The sequence below is a fragment of the Ambystoma mexicanum genome, chromosome 2q (genome assembly GCF_040938575.1).
Source record: "Ambystoma mexicanum isolate Mex_15411 chromosome 2q, UKY_AmexF1_1, whole genome shotgun sequence".
NCBI classification, from domain to species: Eukaryota; Metazoa; Chordata; class Amphibia; order Caudata; family Ambystomatidae; genus Ambystoma; species Ambystoma mexicanum.
In genome coordinates, this window is record NC_090924.1 from 182,282,777 (window position 1) to 182,303,097 (window position 20,321).

At 43.7% G+C, this 20,321-nt stretch overlaps 1 protein-coding gene across 2 annotated transcripts in view; it reads left to right on the plus strand.

Annotated features, from left to right (window-relative positions):
• Nucleotides 1-20,321, plus strand: part of MYL3 (myosin light chain 3) — a 169,746-nt gene that overhangs the window by 55,622 nt on the left and 93,803 nt on the right. For both annotated transcript variants that reach the window (XM_069647094.1, XM_069647096.1), the window contains exon 3: nucleotides 19,688-19,837. In XM_069647094.1, the coding sequence (XP_069503195.1) occupies nucleotides 19,688-19,837 (150 nt within the window). The remainder of the gene's footprint in view (nucleotides 1-19,687; nucleotides 19,838-20,321) is intronic.

The following is a 20,321-nucleotide window of genomic DNA, read 5'->3' on the forward strand; positions in this document are numbered from 1 at the left end:
GAGATGTTCAGCATTCAATCCCAATAACATGACATAGCTAAACTCACTGAGCTACCGCCATGGTTTACAAGAGGTTGCACGCTTCCTGAAACATGTCGCTCTTGCACATACACACACACACAAACGCCCACACACATAAGTGTGCACACACACTCACAGTGTACAAATACAGCCTGATTAATAATAATAATAATAATAATAATAATAATAATAATAATAATAATAATAATAATGGACTGCACTCAGAGTGCCAAAACCATAAAGACTCATCTAAGTTCAGCTGTGCTTTTCTCAGAGCAATGGCAAACATGTTCAATCCTAGAGTGAGAGCCATCGTGCCAGGGGTCACATACAGTGCGACAGGTAGCCAGGGGACCTTAAGGGGTAACAGCTGCTATCACTGGGTACCAATTTTTTACATCCACGTGTTCCAACCCCTAATCAGTCATGTGTGTACTACCCCAAGGAAAGGGTTTTTTTCTCCAATAATTGTTAGTAAATGCACTGCCTGTCATTATATGTAGAGTCCCTGTAATACGTGCACCGGGTATTTGCTATATTCATGTGAATTGAATGGTTCTTAAGTGCCCTGATTTTGCTGACTTAACAATGGCATAGATAATGATAATAATGCAGATGTGCAAAGCATGTTCGTTGATCTGCTGGGGAGTAATTCCATTATTTGGCAAAGTGCACAGGTCATGCCAACATTCCTCATTCCATTTGTGAGCTGCTTGACCTGTCATGATTTTTTCTTTCCATTCTGGGACTGTCAGCCTGTGCTTCCCATCATAAATCCAGAAAATATATCTCAGAATGAAAATAAAACAAGCATTGGCAATGCCAACACGTTGGGCCCATGTCTAGGCCTGGGAAAGACAGTTGCCAGGCACTGCTACCGTGGTATTAACTGGATATTGATGGTAGCAGGTGCAAGATGGTGTGAGTTCCAGGGCATCAAATTGCAGTGCCTGGTAAATGCTCTATACTTATACACAAGCCAACACTGTTGGCTTTGCCAACTCTTGTTTTTAACCAGACTTCAGTGAAGGACCACATGGGGCTTATGAATTAAGTGGATTAAGGCAAACCTGGTTAAGGCATTTGTATTACACCTCCAATTAAGTCATTAACTCTCATAAGACTGCTTTGGAGAAAAAAAAAGCAAGGTTTAATGGAAAGGTATAATTAATGAATTAGCTTATAACAAGCTTAATACCCGAGACAAGTCTCAAAGCTAGGGCCAGAATTCGAACCTGTGTTGCTCTGCGTTGTCTTGCTTCCAAGACAAATGTGCTGCCTCTGAGCTATCCCCCTGGCCATTAAGGCTTGATTAATGCAAGCTCAAAGAGTTTTCATCAGAAGGTGTTTTGGTCGGGGAGGGGCAGGAACCGGGTGGGATGGCCATAGGGATTAGAATGGTCATAGGCAGTAAATGGGTGGGAAAATACCCAAACAACACCTGCAAGTTTTGTGTCCATCTAATGCTATTTCTCCCTATCAGATTCAGTACTCTACTCTATCAGAACTCTAATGCACTCAATTTGGATTATAGGTGGTGCTGCTAAAGCACCATCTTATAGTATAAACTAAAAAATACAGGACTAGACTAAAGCCCTCTGCAAGAATGGGGTATGTTGCCAGTGCACATAGCTGCCAAATGGCCCCATGCCATGCTTGACCGCTTTCCCATGCCCTAACGCTAGCTTTGCATGCTGGGAATTCTATACCCAATTGTATAACAAGAAATAACCCTGCCAGAAAAGCCAGGACTGACTCCAGAGGTTATGTGTTACATGGGATCAGTTGTCTGCTAAGGATAGAAGAGTGCCCAGCACCAGAGGTCAAAGGGGGCCGGCGTGGTCGGCAGCGGTGCACCCATACTTTTTATTTTTAAGTTTCACTGTTCCTATACTTTTATTTTAAAAAGAAACCGTCATGGAATGGTTTACTTTTAAAATAAAAGTTTAGAAAGAAGTTGAAGCTTGCACTTCAGTGCCCTGAACTGCACATTCCCATAAATAGCTGGTGTGTTTGTTTGGGGGTTTGGATTGTGGGTGGGAGGGGGTGCAGGGATGGGGTTTGTGGGGAGCGGGCCAGCCCATCAGGGAACATAGCTCCATTACTTCTTTTCGTACACTCCGACCACTGCCCAGCACACCTACTTGGGTGGATCTGCTTCTTTTAATCATCCGTGTGGAAGCATCAGCAGGCTTCCCGGATCTGTACAGTCGCAACAGCCTGCATGACTTATTTGCAATGGAGAAAGCACAGCCTCTGCCGAGGAACGGCCTGCATTTCCGGCTTAAGGACTCGAGTAAAAAAAGAGCTTTCTGGGGCCTGGACAGTGATAATGAGGCGGATGGGCTGCTAAATTGATAGCACATGACAGAACATTTGAGAAGAGCAACGCATGTGCTCGGTAGCAGAGGCAGCTTTTGGTGATGGGGTTTGGGGGGCAGAATATAGGGTGCTAGCGGGAGGTTGGTGGCTGCCCCCAGTGTCCCCCTGGCTCGGCCACTGCATGTTCTGCCATGTTGCGAACATTGCCTGTAAATGAGCAATTGCTACGTTGCGACTTAGCGACCCCTCATGTCAGTCCTTCCCGGGGTTGTGAGCAGTGCGCAAAGTATGATTTATTCCGTTGAAAGTTGCTTATTGAGTCTGTCGTGTCCAATCCCCTTTGCATTCATAACACGTTGCAGATGGTTTCCAAGTCATGCTTGAGTGGGCACACGGGGCAGGCACATTTCCTTCCCCATTGAAGCCATGCTTCAAAACCTAAGTATGCTTTTGGGAATATCTAATTGGCGTTCTAATGAAGTCAAGTCTTCTGGTTTACAGGCCCTACGCCATTGCAATTTCTGTACACAAAGAGCACACGTTTCTTCCATTACTAATCACAGAGCCTCGGAGTCACGTGCTCTTCTTACTGACTGTTTCCTAGGCTTGCTTGCCTTTCAGTTAGAGCTATGGCCTCCCGCCCAACGAGGCCACGTATTTGGGGGGAAACACAGGTCTGCCTTCACCAATGGGCTCTGTCTGAATCGCGTTTAAATGTGAAAGAAACTGTGGTTTCCAAGTCCTTTTCCACAGTCGTAAAGGAACAGCTACTTGTCCGAACACCCAGCATGCACTGCTGTCATCCCAGAAGTCACAGTGTGGGGGGAAATGTCTCTTTTTTGACAACAAAGTTCTGAAGGTGACGACAGAGAAAAATGGAGGAGAGGCCCAGATAACATGGGCAGGGTCCTCCTCCCTCCCCCCTGGGTAAGGGGGAGGGTTGTGGCAAGCGTGCCAAATACAAGCAAAAGTCTGCAAAGGGCGACAAAGGAAGGGGCGTGCCAATCAGCATATAAACCGGCGGCCGTCCTGCTGCAGGAGAATCCAGCCCCAAGCAGAAGGATACCCGCCGCACCAAGGGGCAAACAGAACAAGCAAGTGTGATGGTACAAAGATGGACAAATGCCAAGGTTATGTGTTGGTGTCTCTACGCTTGGAGAACCTTTTTGGTAATAGTTCGCTCTTTTGCTCAACGATTAGATTCAAGCGACACATCTGAGTGGTGAGGAATGAGTGAAAAGATGTTCTCCTCATAGTTCTGTTGCATTGAGGTCATCAGCCTGCATGCACAGATAGACACTGCTGCTGGAGGTCAATGGTCTGTCCTTGTTGACAGAGGGATGTAAGCGAGTGATAAGGACGAGTATGCTTGTCCTTTTTGCATAGACTTGCATAATAGCCTGGCACTCAAGGTGGATGTTTGCAATCATTGTGGTCATTGCCTTGAGGTCCATGAGCAATACTCTTCAACAGCGTAACTGCCAAAGTACAATTTCTTCTTCCTTTTTTGGGGTTAGGAATGCATACTAGCCCCACTCACCTCACTTTGGATAAGAGGTTGAGAACGTATATTTAACATGCAACCCCTACAAGCAGATGGGCAAACCAGAAAAGGAGAAGCATGGAAGATTTATAATCACTTTTCTGGCTTCAGAACTCCTTTAGCAAGACTGTAGACTGATGGTCATGGCTTTCAGGGTATAATGGGATATTAGTTCCCCCTTTTGGGTAAGTAAATGTTTGGTCTCAAAGGGAGCCGGAACATTCTTATTATGACACGGTCTAAAGTTGCAATAGTTTGATGAGGTTTCCAGTTTGTTTCAACCGTACCAAACCAATGAAGATTTTTATTTCACTCGAATAGTTATTGCTATTAAACGTATGATCAATCTGTTCATTATATTATGAGTAGATATGGTAGGACAGTGAGTATGAAGGACAAACATTCCCAGTGCCCATCTACATTTTTCTCCCTACTACAAAATCTCTCATTCCTTAGCTGAGTGCCTCCTTAGTCACATGGGGCACTTTCTCTTACTCCTGACTAATGAAACTCTGGTGTAAGTCAGAATCTTAAGGTTTTGGTTACAGGTTTGACTTAAGGAAGTGGTTACATGAAATGCAGATCATAAATCGGCATGATTAAAGAATATGGATATTTGCAGGACCTTCTTTGGAATCAAATAGGCCTCTCCAAGTTTAGGTTACAAGCAAGTCAGAATGACTAAACCCAACGCAAATGAACTCTGAGAAAACCTTTAGTGAAAGCTTTGATTTTCTCCCACCCTTTCCAAGGTTGTATAATTATCCTCTTGGCACATAGTTCACTCGTTCCCTTTTGATCCCCATCCAGGACTGGTTTCTAATGCCAATCCTTCAAATGAAATGCATGTGTTCATACCGCCACTGTGCGATTCCCAACACAAAATTCTGCAAACGCTGTTCGTTTTTGTTTGTTACATCTCAATAAATCAGTTGACTGTGGGTCATTTCCAGACCCATTAAGGAAATGGACAGCATTGCGTCCAACACTGAAACCTTGTTGCACAGTGTTCCTCCTGCCTCTCATGAAACCTAACCCGGTTGTGATGCTAATTATTCTGACATGTAGAATTTCTTTTCTCCACACCCGTTTACGGCACAGCATCGATTGAAGCATGAGCATCAAAAAAACGAATCCAAATTTCAAAACTAAACACTCGGTACCAATTCACATTAAATAAACATTGCAATGGGCAAATTACTGACAAAATGATGTATTTCTGTAGGCCGTTTGGAAACTAGAAGGACAAAGCTGGAGGCCCAGGGAACAGCTGATTTGGCTAAACACATTGCCTATTTACACCCCCCCCCCACAGCGCTGATTTACGTGCTCTACAAGGGCCACAGTTAATCCAGCTTCAGATTCTTTCTGTGTGTGGCTGGGGACAGGAAAAGCAAAGAAGAAGCTTTCGCGGCCTAGGTACAGTGAACGTTTTGCTCTACCACACCAATTGGCACGCAACAGGGCATGATATCCAAGTACATTGGATAAACGAATGTCGGCAATCAGGATGAAAGTTAGATGACAAACAGAGAAAAAAGATAGGAGAGCATCATGGCCTTCTGCTCGGCTTTCCAGCATTCTACCGTAAGGAATCGTCGTTATCCAGCCTGCAAAGCTTGTTATCTGGCATTTCAATAGCCAGAAGGGTTCTAATGCCAGCAATACATGCTGTTGGTGTCATGGTGGACGAGTTCATGGAGTGCTAGAAAAAAGAGATTCTTCGGTATTTTCCATCATTTCACGGAGCACAAATCGTAACCCCTACATGGTACACTCAGGCAAGTCATACGTATGAAATTATTGTTGAGGCGCCAAAACCGAGCGTCCTTTAAGAAGTTGTGCCCAGTAGAATGAGCTAATTCCGTGAGCTGTACACCTCCTCAAGAATGTTGGTTTGCAGCTCCACATTCTCTAGACTATGCTCCAGCAGTCATCTCAGCTGATTCTAATGTCAAGACCTAGCGTGAATGCAATCCACATGTGCTTAAGGTGTCTTACCTGGATAAGGAGGTACTGGCAGGGATTCGAGGGTAATCACTATACTTGATCTTTTTATGGATTACTGCGTAGTATCTTGATGAATGCGGACATTCTTGTTCAAGGAGCAAATTATACTTTCGACAATGAGGCAGAAGAAGCTATGATTTTTCGCAATACACTCTGCTTTCAAAATGGAAGGTTTGTTTGCAGAATTTCTTACTCTGAGAGTACAAAAGAGTGGGGGAAATGTCCCAGAAGCAGTAGGGATAGGGACCAAACATTATACTATAACAAGAAAGTCCGTACTGCTGTGAATACAATTCTCAATAGGTTCAATTTGGATTGTTTCTCTAGGCTTACCACTACGGTATCACACATTTTTTTAACAAAGGGTTCTCTGAAAGCAATCAAGGCAGCCTCAAATTTGTGAAAATATTCTTTAGGTATTTATTTCACACGGAAAAAAAGGTTACACATGAATAGTTTATAAACAGTAAGTCACTCTCCAGAGCAGAAAGTGAAGGAAAATAATCCAGCCACTGAGAAAGCCACAAATGAATTGTGCATAGCTGAGAACGACATGTTTTTACACAAACTATGGAAGCACCTGTCAGCTGAATGCGGATGAAGGCGAGCATGATATGGAAGGATCAGGCGGCCACACCTCTGCCCCTGAACGGGTCCTCCCACAGACGAGACCAGCCAAGACTCTCCTGAGACCCGCTCACAGGAAGCAGAGGGCCAGAAGTGAGACAGAGCCTTTATTCAGAATGAGCCGCGGGATTCCAAAGTAGATGACTCTCAGGTAAACTTGTCAAGTCCGCCTTTCTGCCCATTACCATTTGCTGCCGCAGAGGCAAGGCCGGCTTTCAGCTGCAAGCTCATGCCCTACTTCGCTTGCACACCCAAGGTTACACACAATGGGCATAGTTCATATAATATTGTTTATAGTTGGTAATTAAGGTAGAGGCTGAGCCCTACACAGCTATTCCCACGCCGGTATTCGAAAACTCAGAGCACTTTATTTCCTAATTACATCTGTATATACTCAAAGAATGGCAGGCAAGCAAAGGCATATGTTAGAGAAAAGGCAATAACCCCCTGCCTTTAAAAAATATCATTTCCAAAAATCTAACTTGGCCTTGGCGCCACAATCCACAACATATAACTAACTGCCTTCATACTTCCAAGAGGCGGAATTATAAAGGCAGCTACATTTTTATAGTTGCAAATTCTTTTGCAGAAGGGAAATTAAGCAACATGTGGATCTCGTCAAATGGGTCTCATTTACAAAGAGAAAATCAAGATACTCCCGACTAGATCATGGCAAATTGAAAGGGTGCACATGCTACTGTGCAAATGCAGACGTATGCCCTAAAGGGTGGGTGGGAGTGTAGCTCCTGACACAGGAATGTGCATACAAAATAGGCGTGTCTTGGGGAGTGGCCATACCCAATCAATTCAATTGAGGGACACACATCGACCTGCAAACTCATACGCGTGCACGCCAAACACACACACACACGCACACGCGCTCTCTCTCTCTCTCTCTCTCTCTCTCTCTCTCTCTCTCTCTCTCTCTCTCTCTCTCTCTCTGAATGGACTGATTCACAAACATGTGATCTTGTACTAATTTGCCCTGATAACATCTGTTCAGGACACTAAAGATACTTGACAAATACTGTTAAATTAGGATTACATCGGCCAAAAAAAACATACACAAATGATATTGAAGATTTCATGTAATACTATATGTCAAATTGTTAATTGCACACTAGTATACAAAAACACAAAATAGTTAATAACTGAATAAAACAAATCACACTGATTTCAGGGTCTTTTTTATCACATATCGTTGTCTTGGTGGAGAGACGGTCAAATATAGAGAAATATCCAACATCATGTTTCATTTTCCAGGATATATATTTACATTTAATGACACGTAACACATACGTGTCATTATATATTTATATTTAATTTTACACGTAACACGCACCTGTACACATGTTTGCATGATTTATATTTCACATGTTCAGCTCTTTTTGTATTGGTTCTGTGCCGCTCTACCACACGCCGTGGTTAATCATTTATTCATTTTCGTTCTGTTTCAAAATTAGGATTTTGAGCAGGCATAATTTTAATTGGCACACATATAAAATATCCCATTCCTCCTGAAGGCAGTGGCAACACATTTGCATTCATATGAGGCCCAAGACATTTGCACATTTGAACAATGATAGCCCCCTAGAAAAGCCTTCCTGTACGCCTCTGCTTTATTGTTCAAAAGTTTAGCCTATTTTGTACATAAGAAACACAGACTTGTTTGAACTACCCGGTTTTGACTTCTGTGTATTTGTGCAAAGTAGTTTTTGGTTCTGACGCACTGGGTTTGCTACCTCATAGAGAAGCAAAGATGGCAATAATATATGTTCGAAACTAAACATAGTTCACATATTCAAACCAAAAATTGCATGTTAAGAAGAGACATTCCATATAGATAAAGATGAAGGAAATATTAAGTCAGCTTAACTACACGCTCTCAATCCATAGACCGGACCCTTGGTCTGTAGGACTGTGGCCGAGAAGCGCAGCTGCTAAGCTCCTGACTTTGGGCAGAAACCTTATCAATAATCCGATGATCTATGAACCTGATGGTAATGCATGGTAAGATTATGGCTAGGGAAAGGAATAATGCTGTCTCCAAAGAAGTGTCCTTCTGACATTAGCATCCGGGCGCGGGTGGCCAGACAATCAGATGGCTAGGAACGCAGGCTTGAACCCCCGGTACAAGCCCACATTGCAAACTGCTCAACGGCCAGCACCTCCTGCCATCTTCCCCCCACCCTCCATTCCCTTTTTTTATTTTTTATTTTGTTTCCCTCCTTCCACTTACCATATTACAGCGGTGGAGAGTGCCGCCGCCGCATCCGCTCCTTCCCCTTTCCTCTGGCAGGCTGCCATGGAAGGGGAAGAGGTGCTCCGTGTGGAGCCCCGCCTTCTCTTTCCTTAGCGACCATCTAGGGAAAGGATTTTCATTCATTGAACGGGATGCACAAGGGTTCCCAAAGCGTTAACTCAGGGTTAAATGGCGTTAATGACCTAGAGCCCTTGTTATCCTCACTCGCTTCACTCAGGCCGATAACTTGGGATGCCAGGCTGTTAACCCCCGTTCCAGTCCTTGGAACAGGGGCTTAGTGCCACACTATAGCCCTTCTGCTGAAGTTGCAAAATGTGATGCATTTAGGGCTAATATGCTTATTTCTCCTGTCACTTTGGCCTACGGACATCTTAAGAAATCAGCTAGAATCGAATACAAGCGTTGTTATGTGTTAGGAGGCTCCCTGTCTGATACAACAGGATAGAGGTTGCATGGGAAACCCCCACACCTCTTTCTAGCTCCCCAGACTCATTCTAGTTTGGATTTCTTTACATTTTAGTAGAGCACAAGTTCTTGACTCCACCTGACCTGTAGGGGGTGGAGTGGGACACATATGGCAACAACAGTCATTATTATATTTAAATTTTGAGACAATCCAAGAAGACTTTCACCCTTTTTCAAAACTGATACCAGCATGCAATGAATGTGTTTCAATGGTTTAATTAAGAAAACAGTCAAAAGATGAGGTGTCAAGATGATTGTCCAACTAAATAAAATAAATTACCACAATTGTAAATCCAGGGGTCAGTATAGCATGTGTGAACTGCCAATGCAGGATCTTATTAAATTGTTCAAAGAAATAGGGACTCCCCCTTTTTACTGCAAAGAGATTCGCCAACAAGGTGCTCAGACCAATTAATCCTAAAATCTGATGGCAAGCATAAACATACATTTCAAAGGGGGTCATCATGGGTTGGGCGGAGCAGCAAAAATGCAGCGGCAACGTTATTACCGTTGCATTTCCGCTTCGCCCAATCCTGAGTTTGGACCGAAAGTTGGAAATTTACCTCAAGCTTTTTGCTAGAGGTAAATCTTGCCACTTTTCACCCATTTGTGGTGCTATTACCACAGTAATAGCACCTAGAATGTCCCATTGTGTCCAACAGACCCAATGGGAATGGGGACTTATGCCCCGCCTAGCAACTCAGGATCTGGCGATAATAGCACCAGACTGAGTTGCAGTAACGCAATTTGTGTTGGTAGTATCCCAGAACATTTACTGCCTGGATCCCGCCAAAATTGTGACAGAGCCCACCGTGTCTCAATGCAATGTGCCCACACAGTATTCCCTCCTTGTGGAGGTAATTTTTTGCCCTCCAGGGTTCTCTGAGGAAAAGGTAACTGGTTTTCATACCCTGTTCTTTGGGGTATCCAACAGAACGGCGACTAATGGGAAAACAGAGGTTTCGAAGGATCTCCATAACCTATAATGGTTTTTACTGAGACTTTGTCTCCTTGGACCGCAGGAGGTTGGCTCCAGGCTAGGTGCCACTTCAGTGCTCATGGTGTGTTGGGGCATGCACTGATGCGTTCTATCAGAGAAGCATGGTACCACTTTCCTCCACCCACTTGTCTGGTCAGTTTTCCTTTACAGAACTTCCCCCACTTCCCCCACTCTCAATACCCCTATGCTGTCCTCACTACTTTCCAACTTATTGGCACTGCCACTTACCTTCCCTCCCCTAAAATCTCCCCCTGGCCCGACTTGGTCCTACAGAACCTCACAAGTCTCTTCAGACAGCTGTATCCCTCTCATCAGCCAATTAAACACGCTTGTTCTCTCCTGATGGCTTCTGCTCTCCTTAACAAGTCACTTGTTTCCTGCAAAGCCCTCTAGTCTCATCTCTATGTTGCCTTTTCCCGGTGCTTCACTTGCCTTACTCTCTTTCTTTTCTTTCCAGGTGTCTTCCGCCTCACAATACCTCTCTCCTTCTCAATGTCTGTTTCCATCTTAGAATCTCTCTCCATCTAAGGGCCTGATGCATGGAATTATGTGCATGGTTCAAAGTGATTTGCAGTGCTGGAAAGTGACTTTACACCGCTGACACACACCCTGACCCATGGAACTGAGCAAAGTGTATTTTTGCAGTGCAAAGTCAGTGCAGAGTTAATTTTGTACTGCAAAAATGACTTTGCACTAACACTGCACTGCAAAAATACACTTTGCACAGTTCCATGAATCAGGGTTTGTGTCAGCAGTGCAAAGTCACTTTTCAGCAGTGCAAAGTCACTTTGAGCCATGCGCAAAATTCCATGAATCGAGCCCTTAATATCTCCCTCCGCGTCAAGCTCTATATCTGTCTCAGTATTTCTCTCTCTCTTTTTCTCCCTCTGTCTCAATGGCAGGATCCCTGTCTTCACCAGATCAGACTATCTCTAGCTTATCAATAAGCTCACTCTCTTGCTGCTTCAAATAATCTGCCTCTTTCATTTCCAAGGTGAAATCCCCTCTTTCCGTACCCACATGACAGCCCTCTCCTGACAATTCAATAAACATTCTTAGTCCTGCTTCAATAATACATTCTCCCTTTGACCTCACAAAATCCCCTACCTTCTTTAACAAAGCACAATCACTCACCTTATTGTCAGTGTCCACCTCCTGTTCTATAACAATGTCTTCCTCCACACCATTCCAAGACACCGTCACCTCTCCACTTACCATCCTCTACTTCTGCCAGGTCTCCACCCTCATGCTCGCTCCACTCGAAGGCTCCAGGACTGAAGTGTTAGTGCGATGACTCCTACCTGCTCTCCTTGGTGGGGATATTCACCTCCTGTCCTGACTCCGAAGGAGTGACAATGACTGACTGGGCTGCCTGGGTTTTAAAGTCTGATCTCTTCTCCCACTGCACAGCGCTTAGGGATAGGGTTTGCACATGTCTAGTATAGGCAGAGCTGTCCTGTGATTATGTCATGTGCATGTTGCCTTTTGGGTTGGAATACATATTGCATAATTCATAACTGTCTGGGACATGTGAGTGGGCTCCTTTCATCGCCCCTGAACCAGTGATTCCTGGACTGTTTTAAGCATTGTTTCTCTGTTTTCTAGCATGCACAATCTAAATTAAAAACAAATGCTCTGGTCATCAATCATGTGAAGCAGTTCAGTGGAATGGTGACTTCTTAACCACGGGGAATTTGCAACATTGTAACCCAAGCAATTCTAATAGCGGGAGAATAGGGGTTGTCTGTTTCTTTTTCTCGACTATAGTGTGACTCCGTTGCAGATTGTTTGCATGCAATTTTGTATCTGTGTGATTTCTGTGGTATGTACCAGAGTTAGTCAGAATATGAGACGCAATGCATAAAAAGTGTTTTGTCACACGTCAGTGACGTTAAGTTGTTGTAACTTTGTTTCCTTAAGGGGAACACATTATGCTCTATGCTGAGTGATTTGGTCTGGGCGAAGGGCTTCTGTCTTCAACTTGTACTGTCCCTGGAGCTTTGAGGCCCTCCTACTGGACCTCCAACTGGCCCACATAGGTTCTGTTGGGCCTGTTTGAGCTTTTTGCCTTACATACAGGCGTTCCACGTCATCACATTGTGCACAACTATATAGTCTTTGACAGTTAAATGGTCCTTACTCCAACTGAATCAAATCAAGCTTTATTGTCCTCTACTTTGTTCTTTATATCACGCATCGAATTTGCAGAATAGGTCTGATTTCCTTCAAGTTATTTCCCCCTCCTGACACAAATAACACTGTCTGCCCCCCAATGCACGATTTGGTACATGCAGCAAGACCAATACAAAGACACGAGGAACACTTGCATCCACCGCAGATGAAGCGTTGTATCTTTGTTGGAGATATACACTCTGGACACAATGAGGGAAGCTGGCGTCCAGCCTGGTGGACGCTTGGAATCTTTGAGGGAATCTTTTCACATGTAGACTTCTGAGGGGGGACAGAGCAAACAGGCATGTATACTGTCGGAGTAGGAGCAACCACAATCACTGTCCCCTCTGGCATAGCTCTTGGCAACCCTCCAGATCCTCATTTGTCAGCCCACCAAATCATAACAGAAATGGAAAAGACCATTTGCAAAACAGGATTGGTTACATCCCAAATGGGGTATGCCAGGTAGTACCATTGTGGCAGTGTGTGACACACACCCATCCCATGCCTGTCTGCATAACATCTAAGATATTGACTTTTCCAAGGTTTGGTTCTGGTACATGTTCAACATTTTGAAACGTAACTTGGTGCTTAAGGATCTGTATTCAGACACTTTTCAATGTCTGTACTGATCGATGAAGGTTGTGGATATTATATTGATGTCACACCATTCAGGAAATGTTAGTCCTGGATTTCTAGATTATAATGCCAGGGATAAAAGTCCTGGATTGCAAAGTTTAGAAAAGGACAGGGCAGGCAAGGGGAATGGGGCATTTTGGCTGTATACATATGTGCAACTTGAAGACCAACTCAACATGGTTATTTCAAATATTGCTAAACCAGGAGAGGTATTTAGTGGAGACATTTCCTTCATTGGCATCATGTGGGGAGCAATGGAAGAGTTTGAGCTACAGATTACACCATCCTGAGCATAAAAACACACATTGTTCTGCATTAAAACATTACACTAACCATCTAGCAATAGCAATGCCTTGTGACTGCACAAAAGCTACACACATCGGTATTAGCCAATTTGATCGATTTTAATTGATCGAATGATACATCTGGCCAAATTCGGCCAGTACCATTCGATCGATTAAAATCGATCAAATTGGGTGATCAATACCGAACATGGGGTTCGGGGGTTGTAGGGGTGTCCCTCAATCCCCATGTTCGGTATGGATGTTTTGACGGCCTTGGGGGGTAGCAGAGGTGTCCCCTGCTTCCTAAGGACTGGAGGCAGGGAACGGAAACAAAAAAAAGAGGACCCTCCCACATCAGATTGACCAGCATTAGAGTGACAGAACTGACACTGCATGGTCAGGAGAGGCCGCTGACATCCAAAAGGTAAGTGGGCAGGTGGGGGTATTTGTTAAGGGGGTAGGAGGGCACAGATTTGCAAGATTTTGCTACTGTAAAATTGTATTTGCTGCAAAAATGACTACGGTCAAGTCCGCTGTGAACAATTTTGCCACATAGATCCCAAACATCAACATGCTGTCAATGGCTGTAAATGCCATAATACATGTTTATATCTTTTAATGTTTGGTGCTTATGGTGAACATGTTGTGTTCTGCGCCACATTGCAACATATGAACTGGGATCATTTTGGAGCATGTTTTACCCTGGGACACGTTATACGAAGAGCTGGGTAGCATCATTAAAACTACTCTATAATTGTGAGTGCAGCCATATATCTTGAACTTTAGCAGAAATGATCCCCCGTCATAAAAAAGGGTGGGCAGGAAAACCCTGCAAACTATCAACTAAGTACACTCTTGGACATACTGGAAAATGTTTGTTTTTTGTATTACTGAGGCACTCAAAAGCCTCGGCGAAATAAAATTCACTAATCAATCACCTGAAAGAAGGACTCCAATAAGGCAGGAGCAGGATGGGTCAAAACACTTCAGATTGTTTTTGTTGGTTTAAAAATATGTCTGGCTCAGGGAATTTAATCTAAATGTTTCCTTTATAGATCTGGGGACAGAGTTTGATGGCATCCCACATACAAGGTTATGGGATGTTCTATTTGATTTAGGAATACCACATGAACGCTTATCCCTAATCGTATTGCTCTATACTAATCTGTAATAAGCTGGGGGTTGGGCGGGGAAACAACCAAACCATTTAAGGTGCAGAAGGGTGCTCAGCAGGGATGTGTGCTTGCACAAACGCTGTTTTCCCTGTACATCAATGGTGTCATTGATAAGTTGTTAGCCGTCCCGACCATTCCCAACTCTACTTCTAGGAAACGGTGCATCACAGTTGGATTCATAAAATAGTTTGAGTGATTTAAAACTTTCTGACACAGTAAGGGCTTGGATATTAATTACAGTACAGCCAATATATGATGGTGTCCTCTAAAAAAAGAACATTGGGTACTCGTCCACTTGCGGGCGATGGGTGTATCATTGAAAAGTTGAAAACTGTTGACTACCGATGTGTAAGGTTCACTATTACTGGCAAATGGGACAGTCAATTAGAAAACACAGGTATTGTCTTATCCGGGAATGTGGGGGCTATTGCGAATTTTAAACACACACACACACACACGCGTGCGCATGCACACACGCAGGATGGTGCAATAAAACCTGCATTAGAAGTTTATTCATTGCAAGCCAGCCAAGTATCCCTATATGGTGTTGAGATATGGGGTTAAAAGGAAGGTGTTGCTGAGAACAAGTAGTTTCATCATTTTAAAAACGTGTTGACAATGCTGGACATGTAATGCAGTAGAGAATGGAACAATGTCAGCAGCAAAGCACCACAAGAACAAAGTATAACTGATAGTTTGTTTATAACTCTGTTAAAAATGAAAATAAAGTTGGTTAAAAAAAAAAAAACCTGCTGATAGCAGTGGTAAAAGAGTACCAAAACTAGTAGTGGAACTGTGGTCTCAGCAGGGGAGAGGGTAGGTGGAAGCATGGCGCACCATGTGACAAGTGTTGCCGCCGGGGCATTCCGATAGTCTAAGTGACTAGTAACTAAGGTTCGTATTACAACTTTACACTTGCACAGGGCCATGAATGGACAAATCCTCTATATAGAATGGTGAATATGTTGGGGAAAAGTAGAGGAATGGTAAACAGAAAACAACAAAAGTAGTGCAACTTCGCTCCTCACCGTTCCCGCTCACTTCGATCTCTGGCTGATCGTAGTTGGATGTGCTGACCGCTGGTCCATCCCTGAAAGAATGGATACAGTCACCATAGTAAAGACTGAAAAACAACTACTGGGGCACATTTACAATGGCTATTTTTGATAGAATTAGTGCCTCAGAGATTAAAAGTGTATATTGCGTTAGTAAAGGTACCCATGGTAGCAGAGTTATTTACATGAAACCAAATCAGCATTGACATGCTCACTTTATATGAAGTTATGGTTTAGCATGCTACCAGTTGGCCGACTACTCAAGAAATGGGAGAGTAACGAATCGAATGAGTGTTTGCATTGCAAATCCAGGGTTGAGTCGTTAAAACATTTTCTTTTGTCATGTCCATTGTACGTTTATTGCCTAAGGTTTTCTTTCGGACCTTGGTTTTTATTGAATGGAATAAGAGCAGCAGCAGATGCTATGTCTTTTTCTAAAGAGACAGGCGATGATGCATCTGTACATGCAAGTGCACGATATTCAAATTGTGCGAGGTATGTTTTATTTCAGCGATAATATCCCTGCTGGGGTGGGCCCATTAACGTGTCAGGTTATGCCCCCGGGCTCATAGTTACAGGTCTGAGTAAAGCAAGGGCCTTAATGAAGGCCCCGTGGCATTACCTGATGCAGTAATGCCCCCGTGGCAAGGGGCTTATTGCTATCAGTACACCAGTCCGTTGGACCGGGGTATTAATAGTGTATATGGTTGCAAAATGCTCCGGCGTTCAGCAACAGAAGTAAGGGGGAAAAATGCCATGGAACGGGATACCAAGTCTTATATCCCTATCCATGGCTGCCATTGAAAAGAGTAGAAGTGGGCATTAAAAAAATAGGAAAAAAAGAAAACAAAGACAATGCCTGCCATGGACCACAAAGGGACTTCTAAGGGCCCGGCGAGGGCCAATCAGATCGTTTGTAACATTATGATTGACTCTTGCGGGGTACTAATTGTTTGCACAGTGGGATTGGGTGACATAGATGTCTAGAAAAATGGTCTGAATTTGTGAATTCTTTCAAATATTTCTCAAAATCAGAATTAAAAATGATATTGTTTTATGTCAGGAAATCCTACCATTACATATGCAGGGTTTCAATAATTACTTTGAAGGATTTTGATAAACCCATCAGCTAAGCAAGGATGTGAACTAAAGTATTTTAGTGTGAACTAACGGTCAAATACAGAAAGATTTGTTTTACAGAGGTTGTGCTCTATGATCTCTTAACGTAACATGATAACGGAACTCTACTTTTAGAATTGTTCTCATCATTCCACTACGACAAAACCATACAAGGATCTTATTCTTTTAAGGAGTGAACGTCAGAAGTTAGTGCACACCTCGTTGGCCGGTGCTATCCATGCACCTGGCACACATTGCCTTTATGTGAACAGGCCAGCTCTTCCCGAGATAACACTCTAAGTAAGGTGGTGATTTGCAAGCACAGTCTTTCCTGATTTGCAAATGAGTGACGTCATGTAAATCAAGGACCACCAATGGCGCATGTACTTACTACATCACTAAAAAAGTGCTGGTATCATTCACCTCCATCAGGAGCGTGGTGTGTAGACCACCGTGAGAAAGTGTGATCATCAAGGGCACACCTCTGACTAGTGGCCTGCAGCATCTCTAGTGCAAAAATGTTTGATGCTCCAGGCAAATAAAATTATGTTTGCACCTCATGAAAGTCTTGTATTTGCTTTGCACAATTAGCAATGTATTAAGATTTACTCAGGCACCAACCCAACATATCGTGATTTCTCTTTGTATTTAGATACATTTCTAATCAAGTCTCTTTCATGGGAATAATTGTATCCATAAAGCTAACTGTTGGTCCGAGCAAGCACAAGGAGAAACAAGTCGAAACCGGGAAATAGTGTCATGTAAGCAATAATCATTCCCATCGCAGGTGAATGGAAGGGTAGAGGTGGAACTCGGAAAATGAAGAGGAACAAGTGAAAATGTTACGAGGGACGGCCCGTAACGTCCACAGCCACGTTCTGCGTGGTGTCTCGTGCAAGGCACTTGGCCTCTCGCAGTGACGTGCTGAGCCTGCACGAAATCCCCGCAAAATACGAAAAAGTACAGCGCAAGTCGATTCCATTAATCAACAAATGGGGTTTCGGGCGCAGTTTGGCGTGCAAAGTCCCTATTTTCTGTGCAGATATTTCCATGAGTCGGGCTCCTAGTCTCTTGCATTAGTTGGAGTTGATATATCTAGCTTAGATGTAGAGAATATGATTTTAAAACAAATAGGATTGTTGTTGGAATTGTCACTTGTATACTGGAGGGTGGATGATAGAGGCGGGTATAATTAAGCTTTATAGACCTAGCTGAAGGTCCGTACCAGATGTTATGGGCCCGGAAGACCGAGTTAAAAGCCTGAGCACAGAAAAATGTTTGACAAGTCTTCACCACATACATCTGACCAGGCTGTCTGCTGCCTCAGAACAGGCAGGTCTGTGTTAAGGAGTGGGCCTATGGACAGCATACAATTAGCAATACAAGATACCTATCCGGATCCTGTAGTCATGAACATTCCTCAGAGCATGAGTGTGGCTCCCCGTATGAAGTGGTTCCTTAGGTCAGTGTCAACAATTAGCCATGGGATTGCTGTGGCCCGGGCCAGCAATATCCCACAGTCACTCTGAAGCATACCCGGGATGTCCCTGTATAAGCACACACACACACCGGCGTATGTGGGCACACCCATGTACACCATTTAGCAAAAGCCTGAGGGCCGTAAATGTAAAAGGCCTGGAAAGGTCATGCAGAGAAGTTATAACACTGCGTAGGGAGACATGCTGGTGGGTGCAGTGCTGCAGATGTGTGCCTACCTGCACCCTCTAGGTGCGCATTCCAACAATGTGCAGCTTTGGGCACATTCATCGAGGGTTCCATCTGGCACTTTAAAATGCATGTTCCCTAATAAGGCAACATGTTTATGGTACGCAGCTTTGTCATCTTTCACAATTGCCAACGCGTGTAAAAAGTTCATGGTACACTTGCCTGCCCCTCGATAACACTGTATTTCGCCGGCTTGCCTCTTCTTCTCTTTCAACAGACTCACCGCTTCTCAGTCTTCTCTTCCTCTCCCTATCTTTCTCCCTCTCTCCTCTCCTCCTCCCCTTACTATATATTCTATGCACTTACTCTATCAGAAATCTCGTCAGACCTAGTACAATAGTTGCTTGTTTGTTCATCCCCCTCCAGCACTACCTGAAATGTCGCGATAGTCGCTTGTCTGTTCTCATCTCTTACTCCCCCACCTCCCCTCCTTATCATTGTCAAAGCTCTTACACTATCTGAAATATCGCAAGGCCTAGTACGATAGATAATTTCACATTCTAAATGTCTCAAGGCCTTGCTAGAATGTCATTGTATTGTCACTTGCTCCCTCCCGTGCCTTGAAGCGCTTTGAAACACTCATTCATCGCTCATACCAGGTGTTTTAAATATAGACACCTTTATTGTAGCAGTCATAATGTGAGGTACCTGCAAACATCAAAGTCATAACACATACATGCCAATCAAACTATATTAATTCACTTAAGAACTGTATTCATTACTTTTAAAACAACCTGTTGAAAATACTGATGTGTGAACGTATATATTTCTTTAAACTATTCACCAAACGTTTCATCCCATCATTGTTTAATTTTTACATTTTATGCTTATTTCATACATGTGTTATTCTTTGAAAAATTAAGGATGGGCTTACAGAGACGCATGTCATTTTCCACGCTGCGTTTTTATTGGAACGAGAAACAAGGACCATCCTTTTTTCATAAAAGGGTGGGAGCGTAGCCCACTCAAAGCATAGTTAGCGCTACTCATTATGAAATTATTTGACTTTTGAAACGAATGCCTGTATTCATTTGGATTTTCCGCTTGTGGTTGTCGAAAATGCCATACAAACGAGTACGTGCCAATAGCCAAGCTTGAATCAACATATACTACCTGCGTAGCTTTCTAATGAAACATTGCTGGTGATAAATTCAAAACGTGATGACACCTAGATTAATTGGAATTGTAGTGAGGTAATATGACAATCAGTTTTGGAACGCTCCATCAGTGGAACCTAAATATTGTCCTTTCCCCGTCCCGTTGGCAGAGTTCAAGGAAGCCTTCTCTCTCTTTGATCGCACGCCCAAGAACGAGCTGAAAATCACCTACGCCCAGTGTGGGGACGTCCTGCGGGCGTTGGGACAGAATCCAACCAATGCTGAGGTTTTGAAAGTCCTTGGTCGGCCCAAGCAAGAAGGTGAGTCCATATTTGTAATGTCAGACTTCCAGAAATGTGGCGCACTGCAAACAGACTTGTTTTTGAGGTGCCCCCCTACCTGTGAAAAGCACGCACCGAGAAAACATCTGGACAGACATCAATGACATCTGGGTGTGAAAAGGTATCGAGCCACTCTGAGGGGACGAGTTGAGCTGTTAACATATTTCTTCTTAAGAAAGGAAGCCATTTGAAAGCTTGTTCTCTGCAATATTCTGAAGCATTCGTAATGAAGAGCACTCCTGAAATCTCCTGCATGGTTTTTTTTTCGTTTTTAGCTTTTCCTACTAGGTGCCGCTTTCGTCCTACACCTAATCCTAAACTATTGGTACACAAGGATATACAGGCCGGAAATGGGCTGGGAGGAGGGGTGCATAGCCTGCTGGTATTGTCTTGCTTTCTACTCACCCATTTACTTCTCATCGCCATACTACTCTTTATGCCCCACTACACACCCCTCCTCACC